This window comes from Alligator mississippiensis, chromosome 2 (genome assembly GCF_030867095.1).
Source record: "Alligator mississippiensis isolate rAllMis1 chromosome 2, rAllMis1, whole genome shotgun sequence".
Classification (NCBI taxonomy): domain Eukaryota; kingdom Metazoa; phylum Chordata; order Crocodylia; family Alligatoridae; genus Alligator; species Alligator mississippiensis.
This window is the reverse complement of record NC_081825.1, coordinates 120801575-120819882: the sequence shown is the minus strand read 5'-3', so window position 1 is coordinate 120819882 and position 18308 is coordinate 120801575. Positions and strand designations below refer to the sequence as shown.

The following is an 18308-nucleotide window of genomic DNA, read 5'->3' as shown; positions in this document are numbered from 1 at the left end:
GGAGGAGGTGGGGGGCGGGAAGCAGGCTGGGGGAGGGGATCACAGAACAGGAGAGGCAAAACACAAGAAGTAAAATGGAAAATTCCCACTTACCTGGGCCAGTAGTCCTCATCCATGATTTGAATGGATCCTATCTTAGGGCACAAGAGGGAAATTCATTGTCTGTCTCCATTTAGTTTTAATGCTGCCAAGAAACCTGATAAAAAACCTCATGGTACTACCTATGATGACTGGCTGGTGACACAGATCCTTCTCCACTACACAAACCCTCATTTACTTCAAACAGGTGACCAGTCAAAGCTTAGAAAAAGGGAAACGGTTGCTGATCTGTGCCAGATTCATGCTGGCAACCCATAGAAGACGTGACAAATTCCATATCTCATCAACCAAATTGCCATGCATGTAATAAACAAACACAAACAAAAGATTTCTCGTGGCATGCATCTTTACTTCCATAGAGGAAACATCATGAATTCTGCTCTAGAATATCTGTGTTTTGATAGTAAATGTTCTGCATTTTCAAACTGTCAATTTAAATTGTTTCTAACAAGAACAATAAATATGTACATGTGGCCCCACATTGCTTTTAAAATTATTAATGGAAATGCCCTTCACATCTTAAACAACAGCAACAAAAATAAATGCAAGTTCATCCGGGCAAAGAAACATCCTAAAGACTATTTCAGCCATCATTTTTTTCCCAAACTGCAAAGATGTTTATAGCCCTGCTAGGGAAATATAAACACTGCAGCAGACCACTCCATATTTGTAAATGTTAGCTCTTCTGCGAGGTAGTAGCTGGCGATGCTATGCACTGGGTTACTGTTTCTTCATTGCCTAGAAGGCCATACTGTGACAAATGGATGTTCATAAATTTAAGCTAGCGAAGTGAATGGCTCACCTCAGTGAAAGGATTATAGGCTCACTCTTCTTTTCAAATATCATCTGAGTTCAAGAAATCTTCCAGAATTGGCTCCAAAAATAGGCTTCTGTTTAGCAGTTCAACGACTAGTGGCTCCAGTGCTGCAGTGTCAATCAGAAGTAACAGCATTGGAATCAATGAATTTGATACTGGGTATGTCTACACATGCAATTAATGTGACTGAATAAACTTTGGCATAATTTGAACCAGATTAAACTAATCTGGACATCACCTTCTACATGTGTGTTTCCTTCTACATGTGTTTAAGTGCAGTAATTTACTTCGCTGTCGGATAGTACTTGTGTCTAATGGGACTATACAATGGCACAGTAAGTTAGTCTACGCTGGCCTAATTGTCATACGCAAGTAGACAGTGACACTTTATTTTGTGGCAAGTAAGTCTACTGTGCAGTAAAGCACACATGTAAACATGCCCATTATGGCACAGAATATATTAAATACCTATATGCAGAATTAACAAATAGATATTTTGGGAATAATATATAGCTATATCACTGTGCTCACTCATATGATAATATTTTTAAAAATCTAATGGGTTAATTGATTATTACGAATATGTATTGTGTGTATATAGCACAATGTAATAATGTAGTATAAAGGCTGAAATAGTTACACCCAGTATGGAGAAGAGTCAGAGCAAAAATTCCCATGACAACCCTCTTGTGTGCATGTGTTATTGTATAATAGGGTCTTGCAAACATCCTGGTTAATATAATATACTGGTTGCCAAATATGTACTTTAAAAATAGCAATCAACTGTATAGCATACTTTGAGTGGTGCTGAAGAAGTCTCTGGTTGTTATAAAGTGGCTATGATCCTAATGTTGTGCTAGAAATGGAAAGATGGCTGAGGCAGCAGAAGCAAGCCAGTGCAGGGAGATGCTTGAGTGAGAATTTGATAGATTTGGTCTTGCTCTTGGAGAGGGGAGCTTAAAACCATAATGGGAAATCATTGACTGTAGTAGAAGCATGTAAGTGCTCAGCACTTCTGAGAATCAAGTTGCTTCTTTAGTTGACTAAATATGGATTTAAGATTTAGTTTGGATGTTCATAGTTTGGCACTTTAATTTACTGTTTATGCACCCAAATAAAAGTGTCCTGGTGGTCAGAGGTTCAGAGTATACATAGCACCTACTGAAGTCAAATGGCAGCCAAGTATTTTACCCTGAGGATCCCGACTGAGACATAGGGCATAGGCACATGAACAAATCATTGCAAAGTAAAAGACAGCAGGGATTGACAGCTTATCAGCTCTTCAGTAACTGGCCACATAACTTGCTTTTACCTTAACTCATGGAAGCTTGCATCCCTTTCATTGTGAGGCAAGCTACTATTGATTATCTTATATTTGTCATGGGGCAAGAGCATGTCTATGAGCAGTTACCATGGAACAGCTGATATGCTGTAAAACTCCATCCTCTGCCTCCTGATAACTTGTTTGTGTGGCCGTGCCTTGAGTGAGGAGCAGCTGTCATTTGACTGGTCTACAAACGTGAGCCTCTGGTAGCTTTTCATTAGCTGGGCAAGGGACAAGCTAAGACTTACCCTTTTCTGATAAACTATGTTCATGTTACTGTTAACTCATCCAGTCCTGTTTTGTGCACATGCATCCTGCCTTACAGGTAGATTGTAAACTTGCAAGAGCAGATATTATTTTGTTGTTTTTTGCCAGAGCAGAACCTAGCATGCGGGGCCTTGTGCTGTTGTACAATAAATAATCGTCAAATAACTGGTCCATTTTTCATACTGAAACAAGGTTGAGGTGAAGCTGCTGTTATTTTCAATTGAACATCTATTCTGCAGTTCTGAATTTAATTTGCTTTTTACTAATTTCAGGTTCGCAGCAAGAGCAAGGCTGCCAAAGCTGGGTTGTGTGAGGGAGATGAAGTAGTATCAATCAATGGCAAATCCTGTGCAGACTTAACATATTCTGAAGTTATTAGTCTTATGGAAGACCTAGCTGACTCCCTCCAGATGCTTATCAAAAGGTAAAGGAATCTGCAGAATGTTTTGGCACACATTCTACTCGCTGAACACAATGCAGGAACATGGGGAAGCATACGTGCTCATTTTATGGACTTCCTACTTAACTGTAGTTGTATTTGTTATGTAGTTAGTTATGTATGTAGTTGTACTAGTTATATAGTTATGTATGTTGTTGTGTTACTATATTTACTTGAATATAAGATGAGGTTCCCCCTGATCAGCATGGAGGGAAAGCCCCTTGTCTTATATTCAAATACGAAGCAGAAGGGGTGAGCAGTAGTAGAGCACCTTCTTGAGCCTGGGTCAGAGCCAGTCAGACCCACAGAAGCCTTCTGGCCCCCATTCCAGTTCCCCGCTGCACCTTCTGCCCCCTTCCCACCCCTTTCTCTCCTCCTTACTGTCAGGCACAGCTCAGATCTGGCTCAGGGCTGGGGTCTCTCCTGCTGTGCTGTAGCAAGGTAGTGTGGGGGGGGAGGCACTGAGCGGAGCAACTGCCCTGGGCACCGAAATGAAGAGGTGCCAACAGGTGCTGCCCAGCTGGGGTGGGGAGTGGGACAGAGCTGCGAGCAGCTCATCTGGGGAGGGCACGGGGATGGAGGAAGGGCAGCTCCCACCACTGTGTGCAGTCCCAGGCAAGCATTGGGGGAGGGGTTGCCCCCCAGATCTGTACACAGGGTAAGGACAGGCTGCTGCTACGGACTTTATCCCAGGGGCCAAACTTTGTTGCTACACCACTGCTGTCCTGGGCATGGAGCACATGGCAACTCCTTCCCCTGCCTGGCCAGTTGCAGCAATTATACCACTGCTTGGCCAGGCAAGGGCTCAGCTCCTCCATGCTGTGCTCTGGGATGGAGCAGCTCAACCAGCATCTCACAGTAAGGGGGATAGGAGGGGAGAGGAAGGGGCAGAGACTGGGAGGAGTTTGGAGGGAAGAGGCAGAGACTGGGGAGAGTGGGGGACGGTCACAGGCTGTGGGGAACTGGGGGTGGGGGAGATACAGGTAGCAGGTGGGGCATGAAGGCAGCAGGGGAAAGAAGTGGGTGAAGCAGATGCCAAGGGGCCCACCTGATCCCTCCAGTCACTGCTTTCCCTGCTGTAGTACTGGGGGTGGGGATATAAGACAACTTTCCAATATTTACATTCTATACATGGATAATTATAACAAATGTATCAATTTTCCATATATACAATCTAATTATTGGGAGGGCCATTTTATATTCAGGCTCATCTTATATTCAAGTAGATACAGTAGTTATGTATTTAGGATTAGTAATTTGCCTCCTGCTTTATGCATATAAAGGATGATAGAGTTCCTAAGATTAAGGAGAACTTCATCATTCATAAAGCACAGTTCAGTTACATAGGAGGCACAGATTCAAAGTTCAGTCTTCTAATAGTGCAGGTTTATTTATCCTCCATAGTTAGAAAGACCCCACTAACATAGTGTCTGGGCACACCACAATCTTTAATGTATTTATTCTCACAAATCCCCTTGGAGGTAAGAAAGGTTTATTATCCCTATATGACAGCTAGGGAAGTGAGGCACAGATTTCATTAAAGTATTTTGGTGTCCAAAATTACTGATAGAACCTAAGGCATATAAGGCCCCCTCTACATATTACATGTATCACTCAATTAATTTGGGGGCTTGAAAAGATCAAAGGCTTTATATATGTCAAGAGCATGGTGTAAAGATATTTGTGGAAGAGGACATGACAAAGCCAGTGTATTCTAATTCTTCTTCTGTTTCTGTCTCTGTTACTGACATGTGAAGCAAATAATTTAACCTCAATTTCTCTATCCAGAGTGGTGATAATTACCTTTATTTTTCTTTGAAAAAACATTTGATTTTGTCAGAGAAAAGGCCTGTATAAAAGTATTTGCTGTTATCAGAATAGCAGAATATAGGCTAGCCTAACCAGGTGCCCCTCTAAGGTGCCCCACCCTGCCCCACATTTCTGCCTGACTTCAGACTAACACACCTCTATTGTCAGAATATTAAGTCATTTTGTGAAGGTTTTGTAATTGTGTTCCATGTGCAGTGTACACACACATATTTCAGTATCATTTATAATAAAGATAGGACAAAACTGGAAGAATTTTCCTAAATCTACCTTTGCTGCAAATGAAGCAGTTTCAGAAAGAGTAGATCTCCAACTTGGGCTACTTTAAGTCTTGCTGGGCATGTCTACTCAAGATGCTAACTGCACAGCAACCTAATAACATTGTGCAGTAGCATGCCATGCAAAACCTGTGCTATATGATACTGTGCAGTAGTATTAAGCTACTGTGCATTAAGTGTCACTAAAAACCCATGTGACAGCGCTATTGCACAGTAGCACAAGTTACTGCACATTGATTTAGTACCTGGTTAACCAAGTACTAAACTTAATGTGCAGTAACTATGCTGCATTAATGATGGTGTAGATGCTCCCACTGTCTCCCTGATATACAACATAAAGTCTGTGGAAATAAGAAAGGGAGGAGTATACCCATTACCCAGAGAACCTTGCCCCTCCGTGAAGGGACCAGCCTCAGTTCGAGCAGAGGATATAACCTTTGCACTGAACTAATGCTGCCATCAATATTACCTCTCCTACAAGGGGTCTGAAAAGACAAAGATAAGGCTCTTTTCATGCCTCCTCTGTACTTGCTGACAGAGCAGCACCCACAGAAAGGCTGAAATGTCCCTGTTCCGTCATGTTCTCCCCTCTGGCTCTGAGCGGCATTCTGCATTGGTACGCCAAAAGTCATCTGTGGGCTCCCCATACTCTGTATGCCATCCATGAGATCATTTCTGAAAGTTTGCTTCTACCATTCACATCATGAAGTAAAAGAATAAGAATGCAGCTATCACATGGGGGGCCACTCATGATATATTTACTTATCCAGAAACAAGAACTACACCACAGCAGGTAAGCCATGGTCCTCAGCTGTCAGCATTCCAGTGACCTATTCATTCAAGCTGGTTGAGTTAATTAGTCAGCTCAATAAAACACAAATTGAGCATCCTGCTGTAGCATTAAAGGAATCTCCCACTCAGGGTAGAAGCAAACTTTCAGAAATGATCTCATGGATGACTTTCTGCATTCTTTTACAACTGTACAAATAGCCGTAGACACTGCCACTCATGGTCACTGCTGCTGACAACTATTTTAACAGCCTGATCCCACTGTAGTCAACACTCAACAGCAAAATTTATTGGCTTTATCTTAATGCATCCAGATGATGAGACATCAACCTGAAAAGCAAACGCAAAACAAAACAATATTGGCTTATTGCATAACTTTTTGTGGTATGAAATCCCTAAAACTGCCAGGGATTATGAGAGTGTGATGGGATATCTAGTTATACCTTTTAAGAATGACACAAAATGTTCAGAAGAAACTCACGCTGCATAGCAATCTGCTCAACTTCCTTTCCTCAACCAAATTCCGTCCCTCTCAAGAGTTTCTCCCTCCCTACTCTTCACCCTTGGTGTCTTCAGCATGGCAAAGAAAACTGAGGGATTCCTCCCCCCCGACCAACTCCTGCCATGGTCTTGTGGGAGTCTGCAAGGGTATTGCCTTCCTTCCCCACATACCCAAGGATTTTATGAGGCAGCCAGTAAGCAACCTCACATCCTCACTAAGCAACAGAGAAAGTAACCCTTCCCTCTTTTTTAAGAGGCAACTGTTAGCTGGGAAGCATATGTTATAACACGAGTATGATGCCTAATCAAGATTACACTTCAGGCATGGTCTTTGCATCCTGGCACCCTCTTTTTTGTTTCAGGAAGCATTTGATTTGGTCCTAAGTTGCTATACCAAAAGTGGGATTTTTTTAAAGACATTCAGCACTGACCTAAACCTGTTCCACTTGAAGCCAGTGCTTTCTAATTATAGTTAATGGGAGCAAAGTTAGACTAACACAGAGAGTTTTTGAAAATCCCACCCTATGTCTTATTTTAAAATGGTACCTTTCTCTAGCCTTTGAAGGCTAAGTATCTTGCTGCCTTATACATGAGGATTAGTTTTCTTGAATTAGCCCTTTCCTTCCCCCAGTCAAAAAACCCCCTGGAGAATGGCTGGAGGTGGGAGAGGTGAGAGAAGAGGCCCTAAATGGCAGCTCTCCTGCAGAGGCTACATGGAGGGAACACCTTGCTGACTTTTCACAAAACTTCTGGAGGGAGGTGCCAAAGAAGCAGTAAGAGTGGTCTCCTCTTCAGACATCATGGGTTAGTAGTTTCCAGTGCATATAGAGAATGGAAGGATCTAAAAATAGGCAGATGGTTTTGGAGGAAAGAAGTGTGGTAGATGCTCACCGCGCACCTTTCATGGCATGAGCACCACTCTAGGCCAAAGTCTGCAGTGCTGATCCCACACAGCTCTGCCATTACGCCAGCCAAATCTGGGCAACCAGAGCTCCTAACAGTCCTTCAGAGGTGGGCAGACCTGAAACAAAACTAAGAAAGTTGATAAAATAAGATGACAAACATAACAAAATGATCAGATGGACTACTTTACAGCTTGACACACAGACACACATTTATGTCTTTAAACAGTGTAAATATATTATAAGTAGCAAGGACCTTTTAAGGTGGAAATCTTTCTCTGTCGTACACCCACAGTCACTGAGCTACCAATAAAGGCTAACACTTAGCTGGCTACCCCTCTCCTCCCCCCCCCCCCCCCCCCCATCTTATATCTTACAAGGAAATGTTTATGAATTCCTGCAATGTATCTGTATTCAGCAGCAGCACGATTGATGGCCCAAATAGCATAATATGATAGAATCCAGCTACTGTCACAGGGCTTCCTAAATTAAAATCTGTCTGACCTTTATGTAGCCCATATGTTGTTTAATACATGTTAGGCATTGTTTCTTACGCGAGACAGTTCCAGTTTGATGCATGCAATCAGTAGGCTGAGCAACTATAAATGTGACTGATATTAAGGCATCTTCATTACAATGACTGATTTTTCTCCTCCCAGTTTATTTTCTGTTGTTCTTTCTAGCTTTTATTTGCAACATATCCAACTGCTATAGAGCAACAGGGGTTTCCTTATGATTTGAAAATCCTGTTTCAGTACTTGATGCTTTGTTATCCACTAAGACACCTTTTGCTTTTATTAATTAATGAGAAGTTTTGCTACATTGCAGCCAAATGGAAAGCTTAACTAGTATGTTGCTATGGCATATTGTACTGAAAGGGTGTCTCCTGAAATTATTGCTATGCAACCTTGGCATACAGCCCTGAGGAGGGGATGCAGAAAATACATTAAGGTTTATAAAACCAAAAAGGGAACCTTGAATGGGGAGAGGGGTGAAGGAGGTAACTGTGTAGAAAAAAGTGCATGTGCAGGGTCTAAGGATCACCCATCAGAAAGTTTTTATTTAAAAATATATGAGCTAATCAGGTGCAGTGCTGAGCACACTTAGCATCCATTGACTTCGGTGAGAGTTCCAGGTATTCAGCAGCTCTTCTCAAGCTAGTTTCCTATGACCCTATAGACACACAGCTGGGATGGTCTAATCCTGCCTAGAGCAGAGGGCTGGACTAGATGACCTTTTGAGATCCCTTCCAGCTCTGTTTTCCTGGGCTCCTCTAGACAAGTGGTGGAATCAGACCCATAAAGTATAACTATTGTATGACAGATAGGGATAATGATAAAGAAATTCCCTTATAAATATATATGTTGGAATGTATTCTTCTCTTACTGTCTATCACATGCTACCTCTTTTCTTAGATAGCAGGCTCCCTGGGACTGGGACTGTGTGCAAATGCAATACTGCATACTTTACGAGAAACAAGCGCTGAATTGGAGTACAGTTTAGTGTTTTGTGTTGTGCAAAATCAGTTTTGACACTCAGTCATGTCATTTGAAAAAGCATAGACCCTAGAAATCTAGAATGATAAAAGCCTACATCTAGAAACATCATACCTTTCTGTTAAGGAGTGTAACTGTAAAACTGCATTGGGTTTAAAATTACATTGGACAGGTGAAAGATTCCATGTGGAAGGGTTATAGTAACAGTATTCATGTTTATTCCATAGTTCATTCAAGTTGTTTAGGGTGGTACAAAAACCATTTTATTTTAAACCCTTAAACAGTGAGGAAATTCTGTTATTTTAAGAACCTTATAGCTGGTATAGAGGGTAATTTTAGAGGAAAACATAATACTCACTCCCCTTTAAGCACAAAAATTCCTTGTATAGTAGTACTTCCAGAAACTTACTTTTTTGAATTAATGTTTTGTGTACATGCAGATCCTCCAGTGGAATAAATGAAACCTTGAGCCCTGAAACAGAAAATGGAAAACAGGATAACCTAAAAAATGAGGACTATAGAGAGAGCACCACACTGCAAATCAGCACAACCAAGCAAATGCCCCATCAGGAATTCTACATCACAGGGATACACAGTGCAGCTCACCATGGAGCAGAGGAAAGTGACATGAATTTTTTTGAGAGAAAGCAAGAAAAGGAGACAGCCCAGAGCCACAAAATTACTCCGAAAGTGATAGAAACCTCCAAAGTACTCTTGACAGATGGGGCTGCTTTCAGAGACAAGACAGAAGAAAGAAGGCCGGGTGCTCTGCTGGAACTGCAGTTGTCCCTCTCACATGACAGGCACAAGGACACCAGTGCTCCTGTTGTAACTGTCTTTGGAACTGAAAAATGTAGCCCTTCAGAAACAGGACTCAGCGTGCCACAAGATGGGACTAGCCCTGTAACTGCAGTCCCTCTGGGTGAAAAAGCAGGCAATGTCCAGTGGTCAAGCAAAGTATTCCAGATTGCTAGTGGCAAAGAGGTCAAGACGAGCCAAGGGGCAGAAGCAGGAGAGCCATTTCTCACCAGGGTGGAAGTGATCCTGGACTGCACTGACAGGGAGAAGGAAGTATCCAGGTCTGTAGCTGAAAAGGGGTGTGTTGATTCTCAAGTGGAAGGAGGGCAGTCAGAAGCACCTCCTTCTGTAGTCTCCTTTGGAATCTCATCAGAAGGCACAGAGCAGGGAGAAGACGACCAGCACTCAGAAAGGGATCACAGCAAACCTCTAAAGCACAGGGCAAGGCACTCAAGTAAGTATGTCACATACTATCATTTGCATTGCTTGAGAGTACATTTTGTAACTTGAAACATCATTTCAGAATGCAGTTGGCACTAACAAATAATTTTAAGAGGGTTTATTTCTCTTTTTTTAAAACATTCTTTTTCCTTTCTTTTTTTGTAATTGATACTTCTATTCTAAATTCAAGTACTTTCTTAAGCAATAGAATTTCATGGAAGCCAAACCATGCTTTAACAGGGCTGTCTAACTTTGCTGAAGTAGATTGCTTCTTTACAATGTAACATGCTGTCCAAAAGCACTTGCCATGCCAAAGTGAGGTGCGTTCTGCTGTGTTTCTAATGTAAATTACAATGGGAATTTGTAGAATGTTAACAAAAAAGCAAGGTCATGTCTTGCACATAGCTGGATGCTCTGGATTTCTCCATGTATAGCCAAAATTGTGTGTCATCATCCGCATCTTAAAAAAATCAAAGCCACGCTATTGCTGTTAAAAGGAGATAAGAATAAAAAAGGCTGGTAGGGAAGCTTGATGATGCCTGCAGAAGTGAGTTTGACAGACACCAGCATGTGTACTACTGGGCAGTTATATGATCCTTTCAGTTTTGTAAGTCTTCTCTAGACTGTAAAGTGAACTTAGTATTTCTTCTGCCGTCCATACCCAGAGGTCAGCCTCAAAATCTGTACAAGGGGTTTAACCAAAAATTAACTGAAAATGTGAGTGAATACAATGCTGCTGAAATATAAATGTACATATATGCATACATGTATGCATATATTTATTTGAGTCATTTCTAACGACTGTTCTTTTTCAACAATGTTAAGAATCCTGTTCAGGGATTTAATCGCAATATGGCAAAGGTGCTTGAATGTGTGCAATGATATACTGCAGCAATGAGCTATTTTATACGCAGCGTTGGAATAAGTCTGCTAACCCATTGCTAATTCCTCTGTGAGCATATTTTTAGAATGATAACCATTTGTATCCCTACTGGCATGTGGATTAAGCTGTTACTTATGCTTTAAGTGTCCGTATGTAATCCGCATATTTATGGCATATTAAATGGAGTATAAAAGAAGAGTGCACATGCTTTACATTTTGGCAGAGAAGTTAGCAGCAACTGTGGGGCTGTGCCTGCCAGTACTATAGTGAATTACTTGTGTTGCATTGGTTGTCTAATAAGGAAAAGAAATAACATGGCAGGGAACACTAAATAAGACAGAACAAACTGTATGTTGTATGACAAAATGTACCTATATTAATATTCTTCATTAACAAGAAGAAGTATTTTGCCTTTTTTCCCTCTGATTATAATATTAGAATTATTTTTAATCAAGTGACAGGTCATATAGTGGTTTGGGTACCACTGATGGAAGATTTAAACATCAGTTTAAACATATACTTGATTATAGAAGGGTTTGTAAAGACTTACCTAGGGCTCTAGGTTCCTTTGACACACAGAGATACATAATATACTTGAGACAGAAGAACCAGTGAAGCAAAAAGCCATCATTCAGTATTTAAGACTAAATTATATCTGACTGAGTATTGTGAAGTGCTGACTCCTTCAACAGAAGTAGCTACTGGAAAACGATAATCAGAGTACATTTAATCAAGCAGGGAACCCAAGTCATCTTTCAAATCTATCAGTTCAAAATTGATTCAAACAAACTAAAAATACTGTGAAAAAAATCTAAATTATTCCTTGCTACAGAATTTTAGATACTGATTCTGCAAATGTCCCATAAGAACCACCTTCACTGATGGGACTAGCCCCATTTGAAACCAATGGAACTTCTTACAGAAATAAGGACTACGCATTTTATGCATATCATCTTAGATTGGCTGCTGTATTTCCCCTACTTTACCTGCGGTAGGTTAGGGTGTTAGGTCTATGTTGTGTCAGAGTTGAGGGTAATCTTATGTAGAGTTTAGGTTATGGTTGTATGGGATGGTTTGGAAAGAGATGATCCTGCCTCAGGCATGGGGCTGGACTAAATGATCTCTGGAGATCCCATCCAGCCTTACTTCTTTAGGACTTCTATGATATTATATTTGCAGGATCGCTCTCTGATAAAAATCTTCCTTTGACTTCAATACAAGATTTCCCTAGTAAGAACCAACTAGACAATTTGAGGACATGGCCTGTTGAAATTCTGGCTGAAGTGGAGTCTTATAGTCTTTTATAACTTATTGTGAAAACTATGGGAACAATCATGCTGTCCCCTAGTGTAATGGCAAAACCACAACAGTCTTTAATAAAAGAAGAGTCTGGTTTATGGATTCCCCTCCTTGCCTTTTTCTGACATGGTTGAAAAGATCATTAATTACAAAATATAATACAGATGCATCTATAAGGAAATTGTTATGCTTATGTTTAAAAAAAAGCAACATCCATTTATGTAAGGTATTTACTATGCTACTTCCAAATATCCAAGCTATCTCTGAATGAACTAGTAGTTTGACTGTACCAGAAGCAGCATTGCCACATTATTAGCTTCTCATCTGGATAATTAGCCCTAGCGAAGCACTGTGCTGCTTCCAGCATTCAAGTTAGGTCCTACAGAGCTAGCTCAGGTATCTCTGCATGGTGCTACCTTTTGCAATGTACATATGCATAGCCTAGGAAAGGAATGAATGCCAAGGAATTGGTACTATTGGGAAAGATTAATTTTATTAACCTCCCTATACTCCTACATTATGCAGTATCCAAGTACTAAAGAAGAAAAACATTTAATGCTGGGAAGGGGCACATGTAGGACACTGCCTTCTCAGTCATAGTCCTGTGGGCTATATTCATTTAAGCATGTCCTTTCATTCTTTCCACAGGGCTTCGCCGGGGTGAGAGCCTATCAGAGAAGCAGGTTAAAGAAGCCAAATCTAAATGTAAAAGCATTGCCTTGCTGCTGACTGCAGCTCCCAACCCCAATTCCAAGGGGGTGTTAATGTTCAAGAAGCGTCGCCAAAGGGCCAGGAAATACACATTAGTCAGCTACGGCACTGGGGAGCTACAGCGTGACGAAGACGAGGGGGAAGAAGGAGAAGGTGAAGAAGGTGACAAAGAAAACACTTTTGAGGTAACTTTGCTTGGAACAAGCGAGTCCGAAATAGATGAAGATTTCTTCTCAGACATTGACAACGAAGGCAAGGTTGTGACATTTGACTGGGACACTGGTCTGCTTGAGGTTGAAAAGAAAACAAAAAGTGGAGACGAGATGCAGGCCCTTCCAGAAACCAAGGGCAAAGGGGTCCTCATGTTTGCCAAGAGACGGCAGAGGATGGATCAGATCACAGCTGAACAAGAGGAGATGAAGTCACGTGCAGTGCACACAGAGGAGCGAAGAGAAGCCAGCACAACAGAGAGCTTACAAAAAATGAGCTCTTCCTCCTATCACACAAGAGAGACGGAATCGTCGAGGATGAAGAGCTGTGTGAGCAAAAGTTACATAGAGATGGGCCACAGTCATGGCAAAATGATACAACAGAATGGCATTGGGGGAGCAGAGGCAAGTATCTCTTTTCAGTCCTCGGAAGCCCAGAAAGCAGCATCTTTAAATAGAACAGCTAAACCCTTCCCTGGTGTACAGAACCGAATAGCGGCACCATTTTCACCTACAAGAAATGTGACTAGCCCTCTCTCAGACCTACCAGCACCACCTCCCTATTCCTCCGTTAGCCCACCACCTGACACCTTATATAGACCAGTGTCAGCTCCCGTGGCTAGCAGAGCTCAACCAGCTGTGTGGTCACCAACAGAACAGATAGCATCCAGAGATGAAAGGATTGCAGTGCCAGCCAAAAGAACTGGGATATTACAAGAGGCAAAGAGAAGAAGCACTGCAAAGCCTATGTTTACTTTCAAAGAGCCTCCAAAAGTGAGTCCTAACCCTGCCCTGTTGTCCCTTGTACAGCATGCAGAAGGCAAACGAGGTACTGGAACTGGCTTTGAATCAGGACCTGAAGAAGACTACCTCAGTTTAGGAGCAGAGGCTTGTAATTTCATGCAGATCCAGGCATCCAAACAAAAAACCCCTCCTCCTGTTGCTCCAAAGCCCTCAGTCAAAGTCTCTCCTACTGCTGGAACTCCCATCTCTCCAGTCTGGTCACCTCCAGCTGTGGTTTCTACCCAGCCTCCTTCCTTCCCAACTCCAAACTCATCCCAAGCTGCAGGTCCTCCACCAGTCAGAGCACCTCAGCCTGCTTATCATCCTCCCCAACCCCCAAGTACTCTTAACCTAGTGGGTCCTTTTAAAGGGCCTCAAGCAGCAGTAGCAAGTCAGAATTATACACCTAAAACACCTACCACACCAATTGCTGGAGGAATGGGGCCAGCCTTTGAGATGCCACCAGCGTTGAGTGGGAAAGGAGCACAGTTGTTTGCCAAAAGGCAATCTCGCATGGAAAAGTATGTGGTAGACTCGGAGACTGTGCAGGCAAACTTAGCACGGGCCTCATCCCCAACTCCATCTTTACCAGCCTCTTGGAAATATTCATCTAATGTTCGAGCACCTCCACCTGTAGCTTATAATCCCATCCATTCCCCGTTTTACCCTCCTGCTGCTACCAAACCCCAGTCTAAGTCAACTGCAGCTACTAAAAGCACCAAAAGAAAACCTAAGAAAGTTCTCAATGCTTTGGAAGTTATGAAGCATCAGCCATATCAGCTTAATGCATCTTTATTTACTTTTCAACCACCCTCTGATACTAAGGAAGGCTTAGCTTCTAAGCAATCAAAGTTCAGCCCTATGCCTGCCTCAAAGCAAGTTCTGTCTTCAAGACCACTCAATGCTGGTTCTCCAACTAATGTCCAGGCATCTTCAGTGTACTCTGTACCAACCTATACTACACAACCGTGGTTCCAATCAAATGTTTCCACCCCAGTAAATGAATCCTATGCACCTGTGGGTCACTCCACATATTCTAAATCAGAATCAGTCACATCTTCTTTACTTACTGCTCCGAGGCCAAAGTTTTCAGCTAAGAAAGTTGGTGTCACAGCTCAGGTGTGGAAGCCATCAGTCATTGAAGAGTAAATTTTGTAGCTGCAACTCACTTTGCTTTCAATGAATTGTTTGCAGTGGTGATCTGGCACATCAGGAGTGTCAATAGCAGTCCTAAGCTTACTTAATAATTTCAAACATATCACCTCAAAATTGGGTCCAAAATATTTGAATATTTGCAACACATCAAAATGGATACAAAATTTAACACATTTATGTATATTTTCACACACTTTTGTACATGGAACATCCAGAAATGGACGCATACCATTGTATTAAGTAAGCGGGATGCTAGGTTTTATGCTTTAACACAACCAAAAAGTGGCAGTGAGCAATGGCCCCTGTATTTCAAACAATTATAACATAGCCTTCAGAATTATTTGAAAATCCATGCTCTGACAGCCCAACGGTTCAAGTACCACTCATTTTAGATTTTTAAAAGTGCCTTACAATAATAATAATATCTATTACTAATATAGCATACCAAATAAGTATAGTATTGGTCCCTGATTTTCAAATGTATCCACACGGATGGACCCTTGAGTCTTCATGGAGTCCCATTAGCTTCAATGAGACTCTGCATTGGCACCAAAGGTCATCCCAGGATTGCAAAATAAGGAGCTTAGTTTGTAAGTTATGTGGATCAGCTCTGATCCAAAATCATGAATTCCCTCTGTGATTTCACAGAGAATGTGCCATAAGGAATATTGCAGGGCTTGAAGAAGACTGACTTAAGGGAAGTGGTAAAAGGGTTAGAAATGGTATTAAATGTTTCATATTTTTAGGAAAATGTGAACTCAATTTGATATCCCAAGTGCAGGTGTATTTTAATAATTATTTGCCTTGACTCCATCAAATAACTTGTTATAGAAGACAGTAAATTAGGATTGTTGAACAGTCAGATGGGTAAGCTGAGTTTGCAGCTACGATGTGATGTGATATTTTCTTGTGAAAGCACAGTGACTGAGAATCAAAAGGAGTCATACCTGAGTACTGATATTTGCAACCAGAGTAGAATATACCATATAAATGACCTCATCTTTCTGCTGCTCTCTCACAGGCATTTTCTTGTTTTCATTTTGGGCTTTATGGTACTTCTTCCACTTCCATTCTTGTTACTCTGTTCTCACACTATCTGCCTTTATTTATGTACTATGGACCAGGAGGATCAAACCACTGCTACCATACAAAACTCCTTTTAGTCATAACCAGTCAGATTTTGCCACCTTTAAACAGAGTGGAATAACAGCTTACATCATGAATAGTCTAATTGAATCATAGAATAATAGGGTTGGAAGGGACCTCAAGAGGTCATCTAGTCCAATCCCTTCATATTTCATGCTGGGCACATCTACACATGCACTAACGCGTCGTGGGTACTGTGCATTAAGTTTAGTACCTATAATAACAGGTACTAACTGAATGCACAGTAACCAGCATTACTGTGCAGTAGCACCAACGTATGCCTTTTTAGTGACACTAATTTACAATAGCCTAATTCTACTGTGCATTAGTGTAATAACACGGCTTTTGCTGTGATGCACTAATGTGCAGTAGAATTAGCCTACTGCACATTTAGGGCACCTATACATGTGCAGGGAGGCTGTTCCAACATTCTGTAATTACAGCACGTCAGAACAGACTCGATTAATCAAATCTGCTGGAGCATGGTAATTTCCGTGCCCCAGAAGACTCCAGCATCATGTGTATCAGTGTTCCTGTGCTGAAAAATGCCGACGGGGGTGCTTTAACTAAAGCTTGTTCAATGAGCTTCAAAGCACCCCCGGCACCATTTTTCAGAGCAGGGTGCTCATACACATGATGCTCTAGGGGCTTAAATTAGTGTGGCTCTTGGAGCTACTCTAATTAAAGCACCCCCCCACCACCCCTGGAACACATGTATAAACACCCTTAGTGCCTTGTGTAGACACGCCTACTGTGTAATACTTTACTTCTTAAACAGTCCTATGGAAATCAGTGGTGCCACTTCTGGAGAATGAGTTGTCCATTATGTGTGTGTCAGAGGCCAATAAGGCATACTCACAGATTCAGGTGCTACTCTGTGAGAAAAAGTGACAGAAGCTAGTTTTGACATGGTTGTTTAAATCACCAGCCAGCTGGCTACAAACCAGATTATGGAGCCTTTATACACACTATGGATATTTACTCACAGTTTCATTGGTTTAAATGGAACTATTTGGATGGGGAATAGTCATCTGAAGCCTCTCCAGATTAGTCCCAGGAAGTTAACTTTTAACTGGTATTAAGTTCAGACTTCCATTGTATATGTGAAAAGCAAATGATCCATGACGTGAAGAAGTTGGATTCAGAACCCTGTGAAGCCACTGGAAAGACTCCAACTAACTTCAGTAGGTTTAGAATCAGGACCCTGATATGGAACAAATGGGGAACACAGTTAAATAAACCACATTTGAAATCCAATAGAGCTGCTAGAATATATAGTCAAACCAATCAGTTTTACATGGAAAAATAGAGAGAGAACTATACTGCAAACACATCTTGCTCAGGTGTGTATGGTAACAATATTTTAATCCCCTTGAGATCTACTTCTTTCCATTCATTGTCCACTGTCAATATGCTATATTTTTCCTCTACCATTAAACTTTTTCCTTTCTTCTCTGCCTGTTTGATTTTTTTTATTAACACATGCTGACTGATAATATATTTTATGCCATTTATATTTCCATGTAATTCAATTGCAATCTAAGCTGGACTTGTTTCTTTCTTTCAAGTATATCTTCATATTTAATACACTATTGAAGATTTTGGTTACAAAAACTACCATAGCTAGAAATTCAAAAGATAATGTCTACTTGGAAAAAGTTAATCTATTGTTACCAAAGATAAGGGTGGTATGACTAGACAGATAGATATTGCCAAAGAAATCTGGTCACTTTAGGAAAAAATAGTATGAAAGCCTTATGCATTTTCATTGTAGTCCACTGCTGTAAAATATGTTTGCATATTCTAGTCACACTAAAGAGCCTTCTTAAAAAGGCATGTGACTATTAATAAAATACAGCAGTTTTTACCTCTTACTCACCAGTGCAATTCTGGCTCAGGTCACTATTTACTACAGTCATGATCAGCTGCTGAGAGGCCTGCATGAAATTAGCAGATGATCTCAGTCCAACCTCTAGCTTATAGATGTGTGCAGCACCAAACAGCTGTCAGGATTAGAACTGATAGAAATTTTTATTGGATGTATCTCAGCAGAGAGAGAATAAAGAGTGAGTGGAGAAGAGACTGGTCTGCACTCTTATCTCTGAGGAGATCACCTCCCCATGAGCAGAGCATTCTCTTATTAT

At 41.3% G+C, this 18308-nt stretch overlaps 1 protein-coding gene and 1 long non-coding RNA gene across 6 annotated transcripts in view; one reads left to right on the top strand and one right to left on the bottom strand.

The window, feature by feature from the left end:
- SYNPO2 (synaptopodin 2) overlaps nucleotides 1-18308 on the top strand; it is a 137450-nt gene that overhangs the window by 96527 nt on the left and 22615 nt on the right. For 2 of the 4 annotated variants that reach the window (XM_006259658.4, XM_059722093.1), the window contains exons 2-4: nucleotides 2780-2931; nucleotides 9180-9991; nucleotides 12809-14982. In XM_006259658.4, coding sequence (XP_006259720.2) covers nucleotides 2780-2931; nucleotides 9180-9991; nucleotides 12809-14982 — 3138 coding nt within the window. Of the gene's footprint in view, nucleotides 1-2779; nucleotides 2932-9179; nucleotides 9992-12808; nucleotides 15009-18308 lie in introns of all 4 variants that reach the window. The other 2 variants (XM_019494909.2, XM_059722094.1) reach the window with 2 other exon arrangements.
- Nucleotides 373-9847, bottom strand: LOC109284978 (uncharacterized). Of its 2 annotated transcripts, none has more exons than XR_002092638.2 (4): nucleotides 9768-9847; nucleotides 9149-9211; nucleotides 7240-7373; nucleotides 373-1023 (listed from the first exon to the last, which is right to left on the bottom strand). It is a non-coding gene; the product is annotated as an uncharacterized LOC109284978 (long non-coding RNA). The 2 variants fall into 2 exon arrangements; XR_009459855.1 differs by lacking the exon at nucleotides 373-1023 and adding an exon at nucleotides 4750-6170.